Below are 25,826 nucleotides of genomic sequence, written 5' to 3' on the forward strand. Positions count from 1 at the left end.
ATAGTGTCTTCACCCTGTTCGGTTTCCCCAGCTACGTGCACAGCGACCGGGGTGCATCCTTTATGAGTGACGAGCTGCGTCAGTACCTGCTCGACAAGGGCATCGCCTCGAGCAGGACTACCAGATACAACCCCAGGGGGAACGGACAGGTGGAGAGGGAGAACGCGACGGTCTGGAAGACCGTCCTACTGACCCTCAGGTCCAGGAAGTTCCAAGTTTCCCAATGGCAGGAAGTCCTCCCTGACGCTCTCCACGCAATTAGATCCCTCCTGTGTACAGCTACCAACCAAACCCCCCACGAGCGGCTCTTCATTCTTTCCAGGGGCACTACCACAGGGGTCTCACTTACAGCGTGGCTGAGGACGCCAGGCCCGGTTCTCCTAAGGAAGCACGTCAGGGCGCACAAGGCCGACCCCATTGTTGAAAAGGTGCGCCTGCTTCATTCCAACCCACAGTACGCATTTGTTGAGTTCCCGGACGGTCGCCAGGACACAGTATCCCTCCCGGACCTGGCACCCGCTGGATCCAGCCCCCCATCTACCCCCACCGAGGAACTCCTTTCCCCGTTCCCTATGCGGCCGCCCCCTTGCGCCCCGATTCTGCGAGCTCACCCCACCAGTCCCGAGCGCCAGCACCAGCCCGCCCCCCGCGCTCCCAGTCTCCATTCGACCAGGAGGTGTATGAGGCTCGGACAAGACTCGCCCCGGACCCGGCAACTGGACCCCAGACCTCGACGCCCGCCCAGCCAACGCAAGAGGCTGCAACCCCGGTGCTCCGCAGATCAAAACGGAAAATTTGTACACCAGACAGACTGACTCTTTGAGCCATCACCCCCGCCGGACTTGATTTTTTTAACAGGGGGTGAATGTGGTTAATGTGATTCACACTATATATAGTTGCCAATGTCACTCAATGTATATATGTTCGTTATCTACCCATTGTAAGCGCAGTTGCACTATCCGACCACCAGGGGGAGTCGCTCTGGGAGTACGCGAGAGTTTGTACTGGGCTCCTCCCAGGACTCCTCCCCCTGTGACCGATGTATAAAGATCAGTGCCTTAGAGCCAGCCTGCCATTTTCGCTGAAGTTCAACGACGAATAGGCTGGCTCTATTGTAAGTGTATTAAAGCCTCTGGTCAGATCCAACTACACGTGTTCGCTGAATTGATGGTTCCATCACACAGTACTGCTAGGAGAAGGTTCTAGGACTTTGGCACTGCGACATCAAAGAAACTGCAATATATTACCAAGTTATGATGGTATTCGGCTTAGAAGGGAACTTGCAAGCAGTGGCAGTGCATCTTTTATATAATTCACACTTCTGCCACTACGTGCTAGTGGTAGAGGCAGCGAGTGTGGCGGATGGGATGCTTCTCATGCGGCTGCTTTGTCACAGATGGTATTGAACTTCTTGAGCGTTGTTGGAGCTAGATTTATACAGAAAAGTCAGGAGTATTAAACCACACATCATGCCCAGTGGAAAGTATTGGTAATGTCAAGAGGTTAGATATTCGCCATAGAATCTAAACTCTCAGAGCTGCTCGTGCAGCCACAATACATATTTCTGGTCTGATAGGGGCACTCAGCAGGTGTTAGTGGCCAAAAACAAAAAGGTCAGAATTGTTCTGTGACAAGGAATCATGTAATTGTGAAACATAAATACTTTACTCCATTTAAAATAGGTGGAATTGTCAGATTTCAAGTAGAAACATTAGCTTTCTCTTTTTTTTAACCTTTTATTACCATCAAAACTGTGGACCAATGCCTTTGTATCAAATCATCAAAGTGATGTCAGCATTCCAGCATTTAATGCAATTAGTGCATGTGTTATAGGATGACGTCCATACTGTGATGAATGTAGGAATTTCAGATATATTGCATTATCAGAAATTAGGTTTTCCATTTTGGTAGGAATAACAGCAACATGGGCTATTATTTAAATGGTAAAAAATTGTAGCACGCTGCTGTGCAAAGGGTCCTGGGTGCCCTTGAGCATGAATGGCAAAAGGTTGGTTTGCAGGTGCAGCAGGTAATTGAGATGGCAAATGGAATTTTGTCCTTCAATGCCAGTGGGATGGAGTTTTAAAATGCTGTTGTTGGATAGGATGCTGGTGAGGTCACAATTGGAGTATTTTGTACAGTCTTGGTCTCCTTACTTGAGAAAGGATGTACTGGCACTGGAGGGGGTGCAGAGGAGAGTCACTAGATTGATTCCGGAGTTGAGAGGATTGGCTTATGAGGAGAGACTGAGTAGACTGGGACTATACTCATTGGTATTTAGAAGAATGAGGGGGGGAATCTTATAGAAACAACACAGGGCTAAATCGCTGGCTTTGAAAGCAAACCAAGGCAGGTCAGCAGCACGGTTCGATTCCCGTATCAGCCTCCCCGAGAACAGGTGCTGGAATGTGGTGACTAGGGGCTTTTCACAGTAACTTCATTTGAAGCCTACTTGTGACAATAAGCGATTTTCATTCATTTTCATTTCATTTCATTTCATTTTTTTCAAAATTAAGAAGGGACTAGATAGTATAGAAGCAGGGAACGATAACAAACTTGGCATCTACGGGAACAGAGAACATGGAAAATACGGGCTGAAGCGGAGGTGAACGCGACACGACGAGGGCAGCGAAATACGTCCGGGAGAAGCAAGAGACAACACCAACACCAGATCCATTCACGTATTGCCTCTGTAATTATTTCTCCGGCACCCAAATATATATATACCTCCCCAGTCTGTACCGCCCATCCCACCCCACCCCACCCCCGCACACAAACAGATGCCTACTTAAGTGTTAAAAACAATATTGCCAATTGTACAGAGTTGCTGCTGTTGAGCTAGTGCACAATACTTTGTTCAAAAACCCAATAAAAAAACATTTATTAAAAAAAGGATAGAAGCAGGGAGGTTGTTTCCACTGGCGTGTGAAACTAGAACTAAGGGGCACAGCCTCACAATAAAAAGGAACAGATTAGGACTGAGTTGAGGGGGAACTGTGTTGCTCAAAGGGTTGTGAATCTGTGGAATTCCCTTCCCAGTGCAGCAGTCGAGGCTACCTCGTCGAATGATTTTAAGGCAAAGATAGATTTTTGAACAGTAAAGGAATTAAGGTGCGTGGGTGGGTAAGTGGAGCCGAGTCCACAAAAAGATCAGTCATGATCTCATTGAATGGTGGAGCAGGCTCAAGGGACCAGATGGCCTACCCCTGCTCCTATGTTCTTTTTATATGTATTTGGTGCAGTAAGGGTTAAAAGCCAGTGATAGAATGTGACTGCTGCAGTCAGGTTTTTTAAAATCCTGGTTTTAAATCAGCAGTCACTTTTTGGAGACATAGGTGCAATTAAAGCATCATAAGAGTAAGATCCTAATTCATCCCAGCTAGGGATATTATTTTCTGAAGTTGGGCGAATAGAATTCTGTTTATATTAAGAAGATTCTATGGAGAGTAGATAATTAGAGACATTGGCCGGGATTCTCCCCTACCCGGCGGGGTAGGAGATCCTGGCGTGTTGGAGTGGCATCAACCACTCCGACGTCGGGCCGCCCCAAAGGTGCGGAAGTCTCCGCACCTTTAGGGGCCAAGCCCTCACATTGAGGGTTCCCACTCCACCGACTGGCGTGCACGGCCTTTGGTGCCACGCCAGCCGGGGCCGAAGGGACTTCGCCGGTCGGCGTAAGTCCGTGCATGCGCCGGAGCTTCAGCGGCTGCTGACGTCATACCGGCGCATGCGCAGGGGAGGGGGTCTCTTCCGCCTCCACCATGGTTAAGACCATGGAGAAGGCAGAAGATAAAGAGTGCCCCCACGGCACAGGCCCGCCCGCTGATCGGTGGGCCCCGATCGCAGGCCAGGCCACCGTAGGGGCACCCCCTGGGGTCAGATCACCCCGCTTCCCCCTCCAGGACCCCGGCGCCCACCCACGCCGCCAATCCTGCCGGTAAGGTAGGTGGTTTAATCCACGCCGGCGGGAGAGGCTTGTCAGCGGCGGGTGTTCGGTCCATCGCGGGCCAGAGAATCGCCGCGGGGGGCCCGCCGACCAACGCAGCGCGATTCCCATCCCCGCCGAATCCCGAGTAGCGGAGAATTTGGGACACGGCGGGGGCGGGATTGACGCCGGCCCCGGGCGATTCTCCGACCCGGCGGGGTGCTCGGAGAATCCCGCCCATTGTGTTTAGTTTTAGTAAGATGATGTTGTCAATGGGAGGAGCCAGGGGCTGAAGCAGTTAGATGTTGAGGTTGCAGTTTTAAGAAATTACGTTTTGGATAGGGATGTGGCCAGAGAAGCAATTTATCTCAATACAGTGAGTTTAGATCTGTCTGTGGACAGATTAACAGTTTCTGTGCAAAATAGCTCAGTTAAATATTTGACTAGAGCTAGACCAGACAAGCAGTTGTTCTTAAGAGAGTGAGTTAAAGATCTGCCTGTGTACAGGACAGGAGCAGTGTCGGAACCCGCTCCCGGTGGCCGTCAAGGTGACAATCGTCCTGATATTTTACGCGACGGAGTCCTTCAAGGTGCCGAGTGAGGAGCTGATCACACGTACCTCAGTGCAGAGGTGCATCCTTGCCATCATGGAGGCCCTATATGCCTCAATACATTTATTACAATGTGGACCGAGCCCACCAGGATGCAGCGGGGTTCGCCACCATCTTCAACTTGCCCCGGGTTCAGGGGGTGATCGACAGGATGCATATCGCCCTACGAGCAACTGCAAATTACAGGCTGCTGGTCTCGACCAGGGTCTGCATACTCGTGGCCGTGGAGCACTGGGAGTGGACCAGCTCCGTCAGGGAATGCGCCACATCACCCATTGAACGTTCCACTACTTTTCATGGTTTGTGTCACATCAGCCAGTGAATGAGCCATCTTCCTCTGGGACTGGGCCACTTCCCTCTGTCTGTGCCATGCCAGCCAGTGCCTGGGCAATGTCACCGACGTTCCTAGCCATGGTCTGCTGAGACAGGGCCATGCTCATGAGCGCCGCTGCGATGTCCAGGTGGCTCTGGCAGGAGTGTGAGAATAGTGCGGAGGGTGGGGGGGGGAGTTGAGGGCTGTGGTGTGGGGGCTGAGCGGTGATGTGGGGGTGGTGTCAGGGCAGGGAGGGGTGTTGTCACACGTGGCATGGTGGCACAGTGGTTAGCACTGCTGCCTCACAGCTCTGTCACGGTCAGAGTCTACAGGTCCAGCGGGAGCCCCTTCAGCTTTCTCCCGCTGCCGGGATGGGACGGGGGGAACCGGGAAAGAGACAGAAAATGACACTGTTAGACAGTCCCACGCATGGAGCCCAGGGGGTGGATAGATGGTGGCCTCAGTGGCCAGAGCACCTGGCCATAGCGGCTGGTTTGGGTTCCGGCACGTGGTGCGTGGGAGGATTCGGCTACGCTCAGAGTTGTGGGGGGTGGGGTTTACGGATGTGTGATGCGGGGGTTAGTGCTAGGGACAGAGTGCTGCCTCCTTACCCAGGCCGCCCTGAGGGGGTTGTGCAGTTTTTTCTGTCACTGCTGGCCGGTCCAGACAGCGTTGCTGACAGCGCTGACCGCCTCTGCCACCTGCACCAAGGCTTGACGAATGGAACTGGCTGACAGCCTCCTCCCCGGGCTGGAGTACAGGGTCAACCGCCTCTCCTCCACAACGTCCAGGAGGGTCTCTGACTCGGGGTCCATGAAATGGGGTGCCGCTCTCCTCGCTGCCATCTTATTGGCTGGGATAGTGTGTGTAGGGAGCGCAGTGCGTATATGCAGCTTGTCAGCCTCCTGAATGTCAATCACAAAACCGGTGAATCCCGCATCATTTCTCATTGGAATCGATTGTGTTCCACGTGGCACCGGCGCTAGCCCCTGTAGCCACCTGGGGTGGCCACGTCCCGATTCAAAATGGACACTCGCAAGGAGTGTAGTGAAAATTGGACAACACCAGAGAACACAAGCAGGTGCAAGGTTTCCTGTGTATTAAGATTTGCAGAACTCATACAGAACTGGAACCAATAGCCATTAACATATTAATGAGCTATCACCAGGGACAAAAAGCAACATTAAAACAATCGAGACCAAGCCAGACTCCCCGGCGCCAGCGGGAGCTAAGACAAAGGCAGGCCAACGATCAGGGAACAACTCCGGTATTGGAAAAAATCGATAAGAACGAATGGGACATGGTCCAATTAATTGGGACCAAGTCCGGGGTCCGCCCAAAGAGCGCAAAACCCCATGGGACTATAAGATAGCGTCCCCAAGTTCAGTTCGCTCTCTTGGCCTTGGCTCTCAGCGAGGAGAGACCTGCCTAGCAGCTGCATCAACCAAGTAAGTCTCAAGTCAGCGAACGCTACGAGATAGACGCTCCTAGCTACTATTCCGTACCAGTTCGAAGCCAGCAGAATCAGAACCGGACAAAGGCCATTGTTCCTCTGACCTGGTGGGCCACTCGAAGCTAAGTATAGGCTTTTAGTAGCAGTTGTAGTTTAGTAAATAGAATTTATGCATGAGTAGTAATTGACTATGTGTATAATAAATGTGTATTGATTTCAAACTTCCTAACTGGTGTATTGAGTTATTAATCAGTACTTGGCTTTGAACCTCGTGGTGGTATCAGAAAGATACCTGGCGACTCTAGAGCAAAGGTAATTAAAACAGAGCAAATTAAGGGAAAGCATAACAAGCAACACTCCTTAGTAGTAGCTGAATCGGTCCAGGTGCGGCGCCAGTTTTGCTGTTGTGGAGCTCCACTAATCCTGCACCGGTGTCAACACTTAGTCTCAGAGGGGAAGAATTCCGCCGACTGTCTTTATGATGTTATAGTAATTTTTGTGCGTGAAATCACTCCTGGAGAGAAGTATCCTTCCTTCACTGTTTTACAAGATTAAAATAAAATATTGGGGTTTTTGTTCGGTATCCTAGAAACTGTTGGGGTCTGATCCGGAATCGTAATAATACTAATAGAACATGGCCTTGCTTTATTATGTACATGAGGTGAAGCAAAGAGCTATGGCAGTAATTTGCTATCTATTTTCCAATGTGACTCCATTTTAACTAACCACCGCCATCTCAGGGGAAATTAAGGATGGCCTTGCCAGTGATGCCTACACTGCATGGACAAATATAAATTAAACATTCTTGAAAATTGACCTGACCCCAAGGCCAGTTAAATCAGAACAGCAATAAATTATAATATTCAGTTTCATTATCAAAATGCATGTATTATAGATCAACATATAATACATCCTATAAATATGAAAAGCTGTGTTTTTAACAGATTTGACAAAAGCAATATCACTTTCTGTAATCATGTAGGCTTCAGCCAAGCTCCCCACATTTCAGTGATAGAAGAATCAATGAAACCCCTATCCCCACTTCCCCAGACAGACACTGTAATCAGTTCATCTGCCCCCACATTCCACACACAAATTTTGTCTTCCCAACCCACCTTTGCCATGACTCAGCAGTCCCTCTTCCTAAACCCCTTCTTCTTCAATAACTCATGCCCTCGCTTTCCACTCAGCCCCCCACTCACATGCTCCCTCCCTATTCAGCTCCCACTTACTCAGCCCTTCTCTCCCTCCTCACCCAGCTCCACTCACCTATCCCCTCCTCTCATGACATAGACACACTCACTAATCTCCTTCCTTCTTTCTACACCCAATCCCACTCACCCCCTCCTCCTTCTCCACCCCCAACGCTCTTAAATCTGTTCCTTACAGCTGCTGCTGACCTTGCTGTCAGTGCGCGGCTGTGGTCACGGCAGGGATCCACTCTGCCGTGGAAGGGTAAGCTGCCTCCCGAGTGACAATGTAAATTCCATTCATATTTAATGGGGTTCTCTGTCCATTCACTAATGAAAGACTAAGACTATGAGGCTTCCCTTTCTAACGGAAAGTGAAGACCATGTGATCAGCCTCGTTCTTCTGACAAGGGAAGCTATCTTCCGGACTGTCCTGTTACATGGTTCAGGTTGGTAAGCTTTAAGAGAGCCAGTAACTGCAGCCTCTTCCATCACTAGGTGCTTAGATAGCACCAGAGGCCTTAATATGCCAAAACAGTGCCTTGTCCAATCTGATGTGGGACGGCAGCCAGGTTTGGAATTTTAGGAGTATTTACATAGCAGAGTTAGGGACAAACATCTTCTCTCCATCCCTCACATCATTAATCTCCCCTTCCCCTCCACACTCGAGTCTGCATGGCCAACCCTGTAATGAGCTGCAATTTCGCACACACTTACAGCACTCACTGTGTTCAAGATTACTCAGCATCTCTAGAAGCAAGGGACGGTCAAATTAGTTTCCTGTGAGTCTTTTGAGCCGTGGATATGGATGACAGTTGGGTCCAGCCTGGCACAAGGCAAAGTGACAGTTACTATAGGCCTGCTCCGGTTTTGTTACTGGAGGAGAGGCCCTCCTGTTCTTTCATTTTCTGTTTCTGCTCCTCGGCCTTCCAAAGGATGTGGTTACAAGTTCTTCAGTACAGCTAAAAGTCTCCTGCATTGAGGCCAGGAGGAAAGCCAGAATAACTGATCCAGCTCCTCCAATCACAGCTTCCTTCTCTATTACCCTTACTGCTTTGAAAGTCATCCAGAAAACCACAAAGCTGCTGGAAGGTTGGATGCAACAGTCTCTACTCTCAACAACTGTTGGTTTCACTGACGGTTTCATTAACTTTTAAATTCCGGTCTTTCAAGTCTGAAAGCCAGTAAGGAATATGCCAATGGCGGATTTCAGAAGCCCCAAATCAGAAATCCTCTATTTTGTGGAAATATCTCATTCTTGAAGCAATGGTAACACCACTGAGTATCAAGAGGAGATGGATTGATTTGCTCTTGTTGTGGATGGTCACTGCCCGGCAGAAGTGGTGAGAAATGTTACTTACCACTTTTTTTTTTTAAATAGTTTTATTCGAGGCATTTTGAATTTTATACAGAAAACAATGAGACATATCAAAAAATAAACCTTAACAAATCAGCCACCAAACATCTGAACCCCTCCGACCCAGCCCCTGCCCCATTTCTAACTATAATAACAAAATAAACCCTCCCCCTTTGCTGATGTTTCACCACTCTTTAAAGAAGTTGATGAACAACCTCCACCTCCACCCCTCATTTGTACCTCTAATCGCAAACTTCATCTTTACCGGGTGCAGAAACTCCGCCAAGTCATTCACCCACACCGTTGCTCTAAGCGGCTTAGAATCTTGCCACCCTAACAATATCCGGGCTGTCAGGGAGACAAAAGCCAACACTTCGGCCTCTCTCCCCCACCTGCACCTCCGGATCCTCCGAAACTCCCAAGTATTGCCACCCAGAGGTGGCAAAGCATTCTAACTCTTTAAATCCTTTTCCACCCCCTCTACCAGATTTGCCAAATTCAGCTTATGCAGTTGGGTACAACAATACTCCATTGTATCCCCAAGCACCTGAAACCCGCCCAACCAACCGAAACCCTCCCCCCTCGCCCACCCATTGATCGGGAATACCTCAGTTTTCCTATGTTGAGCTTGTACCCCGAAAACTAGCCAATCTCCCCCAAAATCCCCATGATCCTATCAAAGCTTTCCACCAGGTTCGCAATATGCATCAAATGGTCATCTGCATATAGGGAGACCTGCTGGTGTTCCATTCCCTGCCCTCACAATACCTCTCCAACCCTCAAAGGTTCTAAATCCCACCGCCAGAGGCTCAATCGCCAAAACGAAAAGCAACGGAGACAGCAAACACCCATGTCTCGTTCCCCGACGCAGGACAAAATATCCAACCTCACATTGTGCATACAACACTCACTGTGGGGACCCTACTCAACAACGTAACTCAGCCTACAAACCCCTGCCCTCAGTGTGCCCGAACAGGCGTCAGAGTGTGGCGCCTAGGGGGTTTTCACAGTAACTTCATTGCAGTGTTAATCTGACACTACTTGTGACACTAATAAAGCTCATTATTATTAAACTCTAAGCCACAGCTATTAAAGGCAAATATACCATATGCCGTCTTTTTTATTTATAAATTAAAGATTTATTTTTTTGTTGGAATTTATGTTTTATAGGGAGGACAGGCAAAAATATATTTATCCTTTTAAGTGTTTAATTTTCTGAATTTTGTTTTTTGTTTTAAAAATATTGAATCATCTAATCTGGCACAGCAGTATGATCTCCAACAATACTAATTATGCAATGGTCGTCCAATATTTCACCACTTCTGTATTACAATTTAATGCTAGTCTCTTTTTTTTAAAACTGGATTGTTTTACCATTAATTATGCCAAGGCTGCAAGAACCTGCCCATTATTCAGTGCCTGGCCTTCCGCAATGCTTTATTTTAATAAATGTTTTTTAATGGGTTTTTGAACAAAGTATATTTACCGTTATGTACACAGGATATATATATGTCTCTTATACCATATGCCTTCTTAACCACTGTGTCCACCTGCTCTGCTACCTTAAGGGTGAAGGTCCCTCTGATCCTCGGTGCTTCCCACGCTCCTGCCGTTTATTATGTATTCCCTTGCCTTGTTTGTCCTGCCAAAGTGCATCACCTCATACTTATCCAGATTGAATTCCATTTGCCTCACGTAACAGCCTGGGATACATTGCAAGTGGCCCTGGATATTTATCTACTTTTAAGCCTGCCAGACCACTCAGAACTTCCTCTCTGTCTATGTAAATCTCTTTAATTTTATTACTGATTTCTGTACCAACAGTGTTCTCACAAGTGAACACCAACACAAAGTGTTCACTTAGAACCCTACCTACATCCTCCGGCTCCACACATAAATTACCACCGTGATCCTTAATGGGTCCTACTCTTTCCCTAGTTATCCTTTTACCCTTAATGTACTTGTAAAACAATTAGGATTTTCATTTATTTTACCTGCCAAAATTCTTTCATGTCCCTTTTTTTGCTTTCCTAATTTCCTTTTTAAGCTTTAGATACATAGAAGATAGGAGCAGGAGGAGGCCTTTTGGCCCTTTAAGTCTGCTCTGCCATTGATCAAGATCATGGCTGATCATCCAACACAATAGCCTAATGCTGCTTTCTCCCCATAGCCTTTGATCCCATTCTCCCCAAGTGCTATCTAGCTGCCTCTTGAATATATTCAATGTTTTAGCATCAACTACTTCCTGTGGTAATGAATTCCAGATACACCACTCTTGGGGTGAAGAAATGTCTCCTCATGTCTGTCCGAAATGGTTTACCCTGAATCCTCAGACTGTGACCCCTGGTTCTGGACACACCCACAATCAGGAACATACCTCCCTGCATCTACCCTGTCTAGTCCTATTAGAATTTTAAACGTCTCTGAGATCCCCCCTTATTCTTCTGAACTCCAGCGAGAGCAATCCTAACCTAGTCAATCTCTCCTCATATGACAGTCCCGCCATCCCTGGAATCAATCGGGTAAACCTTTGCTGCACTCCGAGAGCAACAACATCCTTCCTCAGAAAAAGAGACTAAAACTGCACACAAATTCCAGGTGAGCCTCACCAAGACCCTGTATAATTGAAGCAACACATCCTTGCTCCTATCCTTGAAACCTCTTACTATGAAGGCCAACATACCATTAGCCTTCTTTACCGCCTGCTGCACTTGTATGTTTACCTTCAATGCTTACTGGTGCACAAGGACACCCAGGTCCCACTGCACACTCCACTCTCCTAATTTACAACCGTTCAGATAGTAATCTGCCTTCCTGTTTTTGCTTCCAAAGTGAATAACCTCACACTGATCCAAAAAATACTGCATTTGCCATTAATTTGCCCACTCGTCCAACCTGTCCAGATCATGCTGTAGGATCCCTGCATCCTCGTCACAATTCACCCTCTCATCCAACTTGGTATCATCTGCAAACTTTGAGATGTTACATTTTGTTCTCTCATCCAAATTGTTAAGTTATATTGTGAATATTTGTTGTACCTGTTTCTGTCTGTAGGGGGCCTATATTTGCCTTTACCAATCTTTCTCTTCGCATATCTATAGAAGCTCTTAAATGTCAGTCTTTCTGTTGTCTGCAAGCTTACTTTCGTACTGTATTTTCCCCTTCTTAATCATTCCCTTGTTCCTTCTTTTCTGAATTCTAAACTGCTCCCAATCCTCAGACCTATTATTTTTCTTGGCCAATCTGTATGCTTCTTACTTGGATCCGACACTATTTCCAATTTCCTTTGTAAGCCATGGATTGGCCCTCTTACCCATTTTGCTTTTGTGCCAGACAAGAATGAACAGTTGCTGAAGTTCCCCCATGCGTTCCTTGAATGTTTGCCATTGCCTATCCACTGTCATCCCTTTAAGTAACTCTCCCCAATCTACCAAAGCCAACTCACACCTCATATCTTCATAGTTTCCTTTATTAAGATTCAGCACCCAAGTCTCCAAATCAACTACTGCACTCTCCATCTTGATAAAAAAATTCTAACATATTATGGTCGCTCATCCCCAAGGGGTCTCACACAGCCAGATAGGCAATAATTGCCTTCTCATCACACAGTACCCAGTTTAAGATGATCTGCTCTCTAGTTGGTTCCTCCACATATTGGTCAAGGAAACCATCCCGTAAACATTTCAGGAGTTCCTCCTCTACTGCATTGTAGCAAATTTGATTTGCCCAATCTATGTGCAGATTAAAATAGAAAAAAAAAAAATCACCCATGATCACCCATGATCACCGATATTCCCTTATTCTCAAATTTCGTGTTTAATGCCATTCCCAGCATCACCACAGCAGTTTAGGGGTCTACATATGACACCCACTAATGTTTTTTGGCCCTTGGTATTTCTCAACTCTACCCATACAGACTCCACATTGTCAGAGCTAATATCCTTTCTCACTACTGTGTCAATTTCCTCTTTAACCAGCAGTGCCACACCACCGCCTTTTCTTTTATGCCTGTCCTTCCTGAATACTAAATACCCTGGGACATTCAGTTCCCATCCCTGGTCACCCTGCAGCCATGTCTCCGTAATCCCAATTATATCGTACCCATTTATATTTATCTGGGCGATTAGTTCATCCACTTTATTCTTTTGCACATTCTATACGCCTCTCAGGCTTCTGTGTTTTGAGCCTTCGATATCTGCCATAAGCCGCACTTTTTCTTCTGATCCAATGCTGTATTATCCCTCAATATCCAGGTTTCACAGGGCAGCACGGCGGTGCAGTGGTCAACACTGCTGCCTCACGGCGCCGAGGTCTCAGGTTCGGTCCCAGCTATGGGTCACTGTCTGTGTGGAGTTTGCACATTCTCCCCATGTTTGCGTGGGTTTCGCCCCCACAACCCAAGGATGTGCAGGGCAGGTGGGTTGGCCGTGCTAAAATTGGCCTTAATTGGAAAAAAATTAATTGGGTACTCTTAAAAAAAAATGTTAATATCCAGTGTTCATTGGATTTATTGGTCCCACCCTTTTTCTTGAAAGGAACATGTTAGCCCTGTACGCTCCTTATTTCCTTCTTGAATGCACCCCACTGTTCTGTCACGGATTTACCTAAAAGTGGCTGCTCCCAGTCACTCTGACCAAATCGTATCTGATCTTATTAAAATCGGCTTCCCTCAGTTTAGGACTTTGATCTCAGCCCATCCTTGTCCTTTTCCATAACAATCTTGAATCTATGAGTTATGAAATACATTATGCAAAGCATTCCCCCACTGATACTTCAACTATTTGCCCAGTTTTTATTACAAAAGTTAAGTCCAGGACTACCTCCTCTGTTGTAGGTCTGGCTTAAAAACACTCCTGGATGCATTTTATCAATTCTGCTCCCTCTAAAGCTTTCACACTATGGCTAGTCCAGTTAATATTGGAGAAGTAGAAATCCCTCACTATCACTACCTTATTACTTTCACACCTCTCTGAAATTTGCCTATATATCTACTCTCCTCATTCTCTCGGAATGTTAGGGGGCCTACAGAACACTCCCAGCAGTGATTGTTCCTTTTTGTTTTTTATGTTCTAACCATATAGCTTCAGTTGAAGAGCCTTCTAAAATGTTGTCCCTCCTTACTGCTGCATTAATTCCCTGATCAAAACTACAACACCCCTCCTCTTTTACCTCCTTCCCTATCTGCCTGAAGATTCTGTATCCTGGAATATTGAGCTGCCAATCCTGCCCCTCTCTCAATCATGTATCAGCAACAACAATTACATCATACCGCCATTTTTTTATTGTGTCCCCAATTCATCTGCCTTGTTCGTCTGACCCCTTATATTAAAATAAATACTATCCAATTTTGCCAAACTCCTTTTAGACATAACTGGTCTAGACATTCTATGCTTTTCTGACTCACTTGATGTCTCTTCTAATTTTGCCTGCGCATCTACCCCCTGACCTTCTCGCAGAAGCCCAGGCCCCTGACAAGTTAGTTTAAACCCTTTCCAACAGCACTAGCAGACCTTACCTTTCTGTGAACAAACAAGAAAAGGTGCAACATTACCAGGACACTGTTGTACCTGTAAAACCTCAGGGACTTGCGGCCACTTTACTTATTCAAAGGTTTTACCTAGGGTGTCTTTATTTACGAGGAAACAAACCACAAACACAAGATCAAAATTCAACAATATTTATTGACACAATTAACCCTTATATTACACACAAAATACTAGAGGTACCCAAGATCAGTGTACACTACCAGTAAAGATGTAAAGGTGGCTTGGTAGGCTATGGATCTGATCGCTGGAATTCCTCTGGCCCATCTTCACAAAGGTGGTTCTCGTTGGTGATCTCTTCCTTCCTTCATTCCTTCTGCGCTGGACAAGGTTTGGTCTAGTCTGTTCTTCACTTCTCCGAACTGGTCAAGGTCACCTCGCACATCGAGTCTTTGTTCCCGAGGGGTTCGTAGCACGTTGTTTTATCCCCCTCTGGCTTTGCACCCTTTTCACTCTTCCTGTGGCCTTTACCAATGGGGTATCAAAATGGCAGGAATTCTAGGCGTCTGAGAGTCTGGCCCAGCCTGGGTACGTAACAATAGGCCGGTGCATTTCAATTAGATCGTTTATCGCTTGATAGCCGATTGACATGGCAGGTCCGGACATGTCGTGGCAGCCTGTCTGAGCTCTAGTTTTTTCTAACTTGGCCAGTCCAAAGCCCCATGAGGCTGCGCTATAGTGAGTGCGGCTTATTTTAAAGTGTCCAATTCCTTAATTGAAAACACCCAATTTTAATTGGGTGAATTCGTTAATTTAAAATACCCAATTTTATTTGGGCCTAAACCTAGGCCTTGCTAGGTTACCACGACACTAACTGCAATACCAGGAACACTACAAATCTTTATGTAGTTGTTGACACTTATCACCAAGTACTAACACATCTTTTTCAATAGGTACAAGACCTAGCCAAAGCCACTTACAGAACTCTGCTTCACATTAACCTACTGAATGTTAAATCTGTTGCATAACAGAACTGATTAGTTCAAGTTATGCAAGTTATGGTTCATACGATTTAGGAGTACAACTTTTAGTTTTGGGAATTGAATTTCAAAATGTAAGATAAATGGAAAAAATACATAGGTGCAAAAATAATGCACAGAGTGAAGAGTCACACGGACTCAAAGTCTTCACTCTATTTCTCTCTCCACAGATGCTGCCAGACCAGCTGATTTTTTTCCAGCATTTTCTGTTTTTGTTTCAGATTTTAGCATCCAAAATATACTTTGCTTTTAAGCAACAGATGATCCTCTCTTAGCTTCATAATGGAGCCAGTGAGCCTAAAAAGATTGCAATTTTCCCCATTAGAAATATAAATTATTTGTGTGGGTCCCAGAATTAAAGGGATGCGTTGAAGAGAAAATTAGTTAATTTGGATTTATATCTGGGACGTCCAGGGGTACCCCTTTGCCAAGGAAAGAGATTACAGGGAGTTCTCTTCGGTTTTGAGTTTTTTCTGCGTAGTTTCTCACAGAAAGGAGCAGTTAGCTTCTACGAACGGGCAGAGAGAAAAACCTGTCAACAGTTGTAGTTAAGGACTGGGTCAGGAGCTATAAAGCAGCTGGAACCAGCGACAGAAGGTTATAAAGAGTTATTAAACAAGAATGTGGTGAGGCCCATGCTTGAGCAGGGGAGTCCAAAATCGTACGGTGTTGATAGGGAATTGGAGGGTTCACCGAGCTGGATGGTAGTGAAAGAACCCCAAGAAATCTCATATCTCAAAGAATGGTGGGAATACTGAGGAGAGTCGAAGTGAATTTCCAAGAGCTGTGATACAGCTTGGTTTGGTCCTAGTAGAAATGAAGGAATCCTCAAGACTCTGTAAAGTATAGGGGAATCCATGGGTGGAAACAAAAGTAAAATGGGAAGTGGCCTGTTGAGATTTTTGGATTTAAAGTACAATAAGTTACTAAATATTGTGTTTACAGCACTTGCTTTGTTTAATTCTTGAACAGTAAGAAATTTTTGTTTAAAGCATTAAATCTTGTGGCATTTTTTCAGCTAATAACTGGAAATTCTCATTTATTTTTAAAAGTTACAGTCCTCAAATGAGTTTATACAGAAAAAACTGAAATACATTAGTACGTTAATTAATTTGCAAATGCAGAGAGGATAATAGCCAAATAAGCCTGCACACCCCAACTTAACTGGTCATAGATAAAGCCAGAAATCTATTGCTTAAAAACAATATTTAGACTGTTAAATCTTAGTTTATATCTAAAACTTAGATCCAGAGAGGGATAAAAATAGATTGAGCAATAGGGGGAAATATGTTATGACATCATAGATCATATTGCAAATGTTAGACTTTAATTCATATTTTCATTTAATTAAAAGTAGAATAATAGAATCATAGAATCACGAAAGTGCAGAAGGAGGCCATTTGGCCCATCGAGTCTGCACCAACCATCTGAAAGAGTACTTCACCCAAGCTCACTCCCCCACCATATCCCATTATCCACTTAATTTACACATCTTTGTAGACACTCAAGGGGCAATTTAGCATGCCAGTCCACTTAACCTGCACATGTTTGGACAGTTGGGAGGAAATCAGAGCACACTGAGGAAACCCACGCCGACACGGGGAGAACGTACAAACTCCACACAGACAGGTTGGAATTGAACCCAGGTTCCTGGCACTGTGCGCAGCAGTGCTACCCACTCTGCCACCATGCCACCCTGTAGTAGTTTATACGTTGTGCAACAAACAAGATCCAAACATCTAATTTGACAGATGTAGGTGCTCACATAAAATTGGTTTAATCAGTATAACATAGCAAGGATTCTCGGGCACTCTATAAACCCTGATTAGAGATTCATGATTTATACGGTTATCACCTTAGCTTAGGCATCTATTGTTGTATTGTTCTTTGCTCATATTGCTTACTTCACTTAACACACCTAAATTATGCCTATTCCACTTATATCTGCCAAAACATAATTATAAGTCTGAAAGTGGCCTTCATAATGGTATTTTAAACTTCCTTGTGCCAGCAAATGCATGAATTGATTACTGGATATAATTACTTCAGTATTTCAAATTAACTGCAATCCGACCTTCTTGCTGGGTACCATAATATGACACTTTAGTTCTGATGGGCTACAGGCAGCAGGAAGAACAATGAATTGCAAAATTATGCTTGGATAAAAACAGGAATTTTGACTCAGAGTCAAAAGATTCTAGGTGGTATTCTCCGCTCCCGATAAAAATCGGGATGGCCGTCGTGAAATCTAATTCACCCCCACCCGGGGGGCTAGGAGCAGGCCTCCGTCTTTCCCGGACACAACCTCGTCGCGCCGGAAATGACGCGCAAAACGGCGCATTTGTAAGGTCATCCGCGCATGCGCGAGTTGCCGGTTCCAACCCGCGCATGCGCGGATGACTTCCTCGCGCAGACGGCGCGAACCGCGCATGTGCGGTGGCCGTCTTTCTCCTCAGCCGCCCGGCAAGACGTGGCGGCTTAATCTTGCCAGGCGGCGGAGGGGAAAGAGTGCGTCTGTTTTGGACGCTGGCCCGACGATCGGTGGGCACCAATCGCGGGCCTGTCCCCTCCCCTCGTGGTGCTTCCGTGCCAATCAGGCCCCTAGATGTCCCAAACGGCATCTGGTGCCCGTTTCACGAATGCAGCGACCAGGTGTGGCTGCTGCTGTGGTGAAACGGGTGTGAAGGGCCAGCCGCTCGGCCCATCGGGCTCGGAGAATCGCCGTTCGCCGTAAAAAAAGGCGAGCGGCGATTTTTCTGAGCCCGGGGGGGGAGAGAGAAGTCGCTGGGGTCGCCAGAGGGGCGTAAAAAATGTCGGGAGGCCCTCCCACGATTCTCCCACGCCACGTGGGGAGCGGAGAATTCCGCCCTCTATGTAGGAATTTGCTTTTCATTTCTGATAAGTAAACTTTATAACTAGGTCACTAATAAAATACATTTCGGCTTCCAGTTACATAATAAACTCTCTCAAAGAATTTAATTTTAAAATATAGTTGTAGTCACAGATCTGCATTACATTTGGTTGAAGGTTTTAGTGAATAGTCATTTCTTGAAAAGATTAACTGCTATTTAGCATGTGACTACTTCCTCACATCCTATCTCTACAACAGAAGTTCATCTGAGGAAGATAATGATATAAGGAGGTCTTTGTAAATGATATTGGTTGACTTTTGGGCATGAAGAATACATCTAAAACTGTAGGCACCAATTATGATTCACAACATGCATTTAGGAAACAGAAATAAAAATGGTTTTAACATGAAAAATAGCAATGCCATTTTTTATAAATTGAAAACAAACAAAGTAAATCCAAAACGGTTAGTTAGCTCAGAAAAATTAATAGATTACTATTTCAGATGCAAGTTTTTAGTTCTGATGAATGGCAACATTGAAAATGCAAATCTATTTTTCACTCAAGTGTTGACTTGCTATCCAAGTTCTTTTTTAACTTTGACTAACAGCATATTTACTCTTGCTTTTTATCTCCACTGTTTATCCAATACTTTTCTAGTAGTACACACCAAAGCTGACTTCTCCACTGCCCTTCTTGTCAAAGAGCTGGAAAGCAACAAGATACAAGGCATCTGGTGCCCGCAAAATGGATTCAAACGCAAGGAAATCTTGAAAGGAGATCAGCCTGTAAATATAAGTAAACTATGTTAATAGATAAGAGACAATCACCCCACAGTGGAAATGGAGGCCAAATCCTTAAATAGAATATTGCATCACTGTCAGTAATGCTTCAAACCTGAGACAGCAAGCCAAGCGCACAAGAGGAACGCATTATTGACCAAAGATTATAAGCCCTAGACTGAACCTAATTAAATATTATAATAAAAATCCCTTTCGGCTTTAAATTAATTTAATTTTAATTTGCGCAGAAACCCACTGTTATGCAGTAAATATGTATGACTAAGAACAATTCAGATGGGCTGACTGTGGAGCAGGTATTTACCAATATTTAAATCAGGGAACATTCACCTCTCTTTGGATATTCCAGCAATTGTACCAGGATCTTGTAGAAATTTAGTGAAGCTAAAACATGACACGGATAATGAAAAGTTAAAGATGTACTGCAGTATCAGGCCCCCAATTTTCTCTTCCTGGTCCTCTCATTCCAGCAAAAATCAAACAGACATCAGCACAAATCAGCTGTTTTTCCAAAGTACACATATATTTAAATACACTTTAAACAGGTAGGATCTTGTCTGGAAATTAGCACACACATCAGATTGTTGATGAAAATTGTGGGCTGCTGTGGACACAGAGCCTGTATTAGTACAAATTCTGCCAGTTTTGGGATCATTTGGCTGATGTCAGTGTCTACAGCAGAATCCTGCTGAATCATAGAAAGTTACCTGATGACAAATCTTACCTGAAGCAGCAGCCTCACACCTTTAATGCTCAATTTTACCCATGTCATGTGGATCAAAGTTAAATGCATTCTTTTGTTTCAGGTGGAACTTGGAAGTTCCCTATCCAGGCCGGGGGACAGACAGGAAATGTACATCATATGCAAAAGGGGCAGATATCTGGCATTTCAAACCTCCAAATTATTTTCCTTTCCCCTAAAATGTCACAACAGGGTATTAGGCACAGGGAAATGGTGACCATCATCTGTCAAAGATTCTTAAACTGGGATTCATGAATGATTCCCCCATTTCTGTACTTGCTGGTTTATTAACGTTATTTGCATTGATCTAATTATAGAAAAGTATTTCTTTCACTGGCAGCAATATTTCCATAGAGGCAACCTTTTAAAAGAAAGAACAAGCGATCCTTGGATGTGATACAAATTTTGCAGCGGTTTCCCCACAGAAAATCCACTTGAAATGTAGAAAAGAAATGTCAAAAACTGGAAACAAAATACAAAAACGAACATTTCTAAAACACAACATAGTACTGATGGGATGAAACTGGCTTGTGCCTGCAATGCAAACGGACTTGTAGCAGATTAGCAGCTGTTCTTTTAATGTTCCATTTTTCATTTTCCAATTGGAAAATATTGCCAAGGTTTCTAATTTCCGATCAAGTAATAGGGACAGTGAGACTAGGAACAGAGTTTCCAAAAAGAGTTTGAATCACAGTTCACATTTTTGTCAACTGCATAGGAAAGAAGATTGAGCACAGTGAAAAATTAGCTGCCGATTTGCTATGAGCCTGTTCAGTGCTGCTAGCCTTGACCAATAGCATCCACTGAACGTGAAAAAGAATGATAGTAGAATGTTTTCCTCCAGAATACAGCCAAAACCAAATTATGCACAGCTAATTATATTAATACATATTCTCGGAACAGATCAAAATATTTCTTCTGCAAAAGAATTGTTTAAAGCAACTTATCTGGAAATTAGTTGCCATTTCATCCTTTTCATTTCCCAATAATCTATTTCAATTTTATTTACAAACTATGTCTTGGTTCAGCCAAAACCCTTTCAAATCTGATGGTACTGGAGAGTCAGAGAGACAATGTTACACTCCCATCTAATTAAGGTAGGAATCTCAGGGTATATTGCAGAAGAGCATCAGCCTATTTAGCGCATTTGATACACATCAGCCAAAGGAAATTCAAGCACACGGGCAATTAATCTTAGGTTCCACCAGAACAGAGCATTTACATTAAGGGACCTGGAATGACATGGAATTTATACACTAAATTTATCATTAATTAATTAAAATTTTTAAGATCACATCACGGTAGCATGGTGGTTAGCATCAATGCTTCACAGCTCCAGGGTCCCAGGTTCGATTCCCGGCTAGGTCACTGTCTGTGTGGAGTCTGCACGTCCTCCTCGTGTGTGCGTGGGTTTCCTCCGGGTGCTCCGGTTTCCTCCCACAGTCCAAAGATGTGCGGGTTAGGTGGATTGGCTATGCTAAATTGCCCGTAGTGTAAGGTTAATGGGGGGATTGTTGGGTTACGTGGGTTTAAGTAGGGTGATCATTGCTCGGCACAACATCGAGGGCCGAAGGGCCTGTTCTGTGCTGTACTGTTCTATCTATGTCACTTAAAATTAAGATCGTATGCCATTTCAACACAATGAAATCTAGAGACTGTTGCTCTAAAATAGCAGTCAGATGCAAAATCCATTCTGCTACTCCGTCACACAGCAATATTGTGGTGGCTCAAGACATACACTGGAGGCTTCCAGTAGTAAAAAGGGGTTTGTTGATGAACGGCAAAAGCAGATAAGACACAGGCACAGAACACTACACACAAGTCTTTATTCTTCAGCTCCCTGGTGTAATATTATGTAAAATGTCTAGCACATTAAGAGTTAATGTAATATTTTATCCTACCACCAGATGCGGCTGGGGAACAGACCTACAAAAAGGAATGCCTCTCAGACTTCTGGGAAAAGGCGGGAGAAGGTTAGAGAGAGGAGGAGGAGAGCAGAGAACAAGTAGAGATAATGTGTGTGAGATGGGTGTTAGTCTAATGTAGATCGTAATTATAGTTTATAATATTGCTAGCTTTAGGAATAGTGTTTGAACTGTATCATAAGTAGTGTGATAAAATTTAGCTTTGTTAATTTAACTTAGCTTTGTGGTCCTTGTGTACACTACGTCCAGAATCTACCCTGAGTATTAGCATAACAAAGAACACCACATGCTACCAGGAGTGGAAAGTCCACATGGTATCTCGGAGTGATTTCTGAAAGTATAGCAAATAGTTAGCTAGAGAGATTAGTTAAAAGAAAAGAACCGCCATCGTACTACTGACCACATCTCGTTGACAGCACTGGGCTCCAGCCTGTAAGATGGAAGGTCTGCAGAAGCCCAGGCACTTCAAGCCAACTGGTAAACTCGATCCCAATTGGAAAACTTTCAAACAGTTTGAATTATATTTATCTGCCTCCGCGCAAGAATCTGCCACTGACCAGCATAAAATTGCGCTTCTCCTAACTGTAGCTGGATGGCAAGCAATTGAGTTGTACAATTCCTTCCAATTTGAAGACAGTAATGATAAAACAAACTTGAATTGGTAATGAAAAAATTCAACATCCACTGCAAAGCCCAGGTTAATGAAACCAAGAGCGCGACATGTTTTAAAAAAGGATGCAGCAACAAGGCAAATCGATTGATTCATTTATTACTAGTCTTAGACTGCGAACTCAGACTTGCGACTTTTCGTCAGTAACGGATTCACTCATCCGTGATCAAATCGCTTTTGGTGTTAATGATGAGCGATTGTGTGAATATTTACTTCGGCGTGCAACATTGTCTTTAGATTAAGCAATTAATCTCTGTAAGACTAGCAAACAAGCTACAAACCAATATGCAGAGTTTAAGGCCTGGGAAAAGGGCGCAAAATCAGAGAACGTAGCCAATGCCATTAACCAAGTGACGCAGTTCAGAAACCAACGCACCACTACAGGCAGCCATTTTGAACGTGGCGCAAGCAACGTGATGACGTGTACTCATTGCGGACACGCCCACTTTAAAAAAACCTGCCCTGCACTTGGAATAAAATGTTCGCAATGCGGCAAATCAAATAATTTTTCCTCCCAATGTCGTTCAAACTCAGTGAAACCAGTGTTTAACTCTAAAAAATCGTCCAAATACAATAAGTACAGTATGCAAAACAGAGGTGCAGAAGAAAAAATATCTTACTCAAATTCAGAAACACCCAAAGTGTACTCTTGCATAGTCATAGTTTTATTTTAAATATTTTTTTATTCTCCTCCTTTTCACATTTTCTCCCAAATTTACAGGAGAATCTGAGGATCGTGGGTCTGCCCGAAGGGGTGGAAGGCCTGAGGCCGACAGAATATTTTGCTACGATGTTGGCGGAGCTATTGGGCGAGGGGGACAATCCCTCCTGATACGAACTGGATCAGGCTCATCGGTCGTGGAGGCCTATACCAAAGGCGAGTGAGCTGCCAAGAGTAGTAACTGTGTGTTTCCGTAGGTACAGCGTGAAGGAGAAGGTCCTGTGCTGGGCAAAGCAGAAGCGGGTGGTGCAGTGGGCTGGAGCTGGTACATGCATATACCAGGACTTTACGGTGGAGCTGGCGAGGAGGCGGGCTGCCCACAGCCGGGTGAAGAAGCCACTGTACATCAGCAAGGTGCAATGCAGCATAGTATATCCAGCTAAGTTGAGGGTGACCCACAAATCCAAAGACTTTTATTTTGGGGCGGCGGAGGAGTTTGTGACGGCAAAAGGACTGTGGCAGAATTGAGAAATGGGACTGAGAGCGGGTCGTGTACCAATGTAGCCTCATGTAACTTTATTTTTTCACTGCGTATTGGTGTATGTACTAAATGAGTCGACGCTGTATATTTGGAGAAGGGAAGCGTTGGGACTTTAATTTGCAATGATGGTTCTTTGGGGCTTGGGTGTGTATGCTGGGGTTGTGTGCTAAAGGGAATTTCTTGCTTTTCCTGGGACCGGGAAAGGGGGAAAGAAACCCGGGGGGTAGGAGGAGGGGGGGTCCTCCACGCTGGCCGGTTAAAGCCGGCCAGTGAATGGGAGTGAGGTGGGGGGAGGGGCTGCGGCCATTGGAGCCTGGTAGAACAGGTTTTGGGGAGTCTAGACGGGGTGAAAAGTTGGGGGAAGGAACCGAGGTTTGGGGGGGGGGGGGGGGGAGGTGGTCACAAGAGGAAGTGGAGAGGAGGAGTCTGGGAGGGGGGGTGGGAGGTGTCTACAATTCATGGATGCCATTCACTGTACTCTTTCAGGGATTGGATGGCATGGAATATTGGGGGGGGGGGGGGGGGGTGGACTATATACGTCAACGGTGACCAGGGGCGATTCCTGATTCCTTTTTCTTTTTTCCTCCTTGGGAGGTTTAGTTTTATTTGATGCTTATATTGTCATGCCGGCCGTTGTTTGGGGGGGTGGTGGGAGGATGGGATAATTGTTGTTGGTAGGGGGACTGACATTGTATTCATTACCGTTTACTGTTTGTTGGCGGGGTGTAAATTCTGAATGAAATGTGAAAATGGAGAATAAAAATATTTATAAAAAAACAATAATCAATATTTTAACAAAAAAAGCAAAGAACGTAATGTCAATCCTCATATCAATAACAACAATTCCATCCCATTGGGGCAGCACAGTAGCACAAGTGGATAGCACTGTGGTTTCACAGTGCCACGGTCCCAGGTTCAATTCCCCACTGGGTCACTGTCTGTGCGGAGTCTGCACATTCTCCCCGTGTCTGCGTAGGTATCTCCGGGTGCTCCGGTTTCCTCCCACAGTCCAAAGACGTGCAGGTTTGGTGGATTGGCCATGATAAATTGCCCTTAGTGACCAAAAAGGTTAGAAGGGGTTATTGGGTTCCGGGGATGGGGTGGAAGTGAGGGCTTAAGTCGGTCGGTGCAGACTCGATGGGCCGAATGGCCTCCTCCTGAACTGAATGTGCTATTTTCTATCCTCCCACCAAACCCCAAAACATTAGCCCGCATGTTAACATGAACAAACGACAAAGAGGAATCAGGAATCACCCATAGTCACCATTAACACATACAGACCCCCTCCCCCCAACTTGCCCAGCCCCCCAACCTCCCTAATGGTCGATGTGATCCAATTCTCGAAAGTGCACAATGAATAACGCCCATGAATTGTAGAATCCTTCCATCCTTCCCCTCAGTTCAAATGTGACCATTTCAAGCGTCAAGAATTCCAGCAGGCCCCCCCTCTACGCCAGGGCACAGTGTGGAGAGGCTGATCTCCATCCTAACAGGATCTACCTCCTAACAGGATCTACCTTCGGGCGATCAACAAGGCGAAGGCTACAACATCTGCCTCCGCGCACGTTTCCAACCCCAGCTGGTCCAACACCCCAAATATGGCCTCCCGAGCGCCCGGGTCTAGTTTCACGTGCACCACTTTAGAGATTACCCTAAAAATCTCCTTCCAGTAATCCTCCAGGTTTGGACAGGACTAAAACATATGAACATGGTTTGCGCCCCCACCCCCGGCAACATTCACACACATCTTCTACCCGCTCAAAGAGCCAGCTCAACCTTGCCCTTGTAAGGTGCGCTCTATACACCACCTTCAGCTGTATCAGCCCCAACTTTGCACACGAGTGGAGGTGTTCAGCCTCCGGAGCACCTCACACCAGAACCCCTCCTCCATACCCTCTCCCAAATCTTCCTCCCACTTTGCCTTGATCCCTTCTCGCGGTGCCTTCTTCTCCTCCTCCAAAATAGCCCCGTAAACTGCCGATAGTACCCCCTTCTCCAGTCCCCCTGTCGTCAGCACCTCCCCCCGCAATGTGGAAGCCGGCTCTACTGGGAAACTCTGTATCTCCTTTCTGGCAGAGTCTCGAACCGCATGTATTTAAATATTTCCCCCTGCTCCAGCCCATACTTCGCTTCCAGCTCCTTCAATCCCGCAAAACGACCCCCAAGAAACAAATCTTTTTGTGTCCTAATTCCTTTCTCCTCCCACCTCCGAAAATTTCCATCCCACATCACTGGCTCAAATCTATGGTTCCCCCGAATTGGCAT

The 25,826-nt window shown here is 45.4% G+C and overlaps 1 protein-coding gene across 6 annotated transcripts in view; it reads right to left on the reverse strand.

Moving 5' to 3' along the window:
• LOC119966204 (calcium-binding mitochondrial carrier protein Aralar2) overlaps positions 1-25,826 on the reverse strand; it is a 413,059-nt gene that overhangs the window by 260,104 nt on the left and 127,129 nt on the right. For all 6 annotated transcript variants that reach the window (XM_038797538.1, XM_038797535.1, XM_038797537.1 and 3 more), the window contains one exon: positions 18,893-19,008. In XM_038797538.1, the coding sequence (XP_038653466.1) occupies positions 18,893-19,008 (116 nt within the window). The remainder of the gene's footprint in view (positions 1-18,892; positions 19,009-25,826) is intronic.

This window comes from Scyliorhinus canicula, chromosome 5 (genome assembly GCF_902713615.1).
Source record: "Scyliorhinus canicula chromosome 5, sScyCan1.1, whole genome shotgun sequence".
Classification (NCBI taxonomy): Eukaryota; Metazoa; Chordata; class Chondrichthyes; order Carcharhiniformes; family Scyliorhinidae; genus Scyliorhinus; species Scyliorhinus canicula.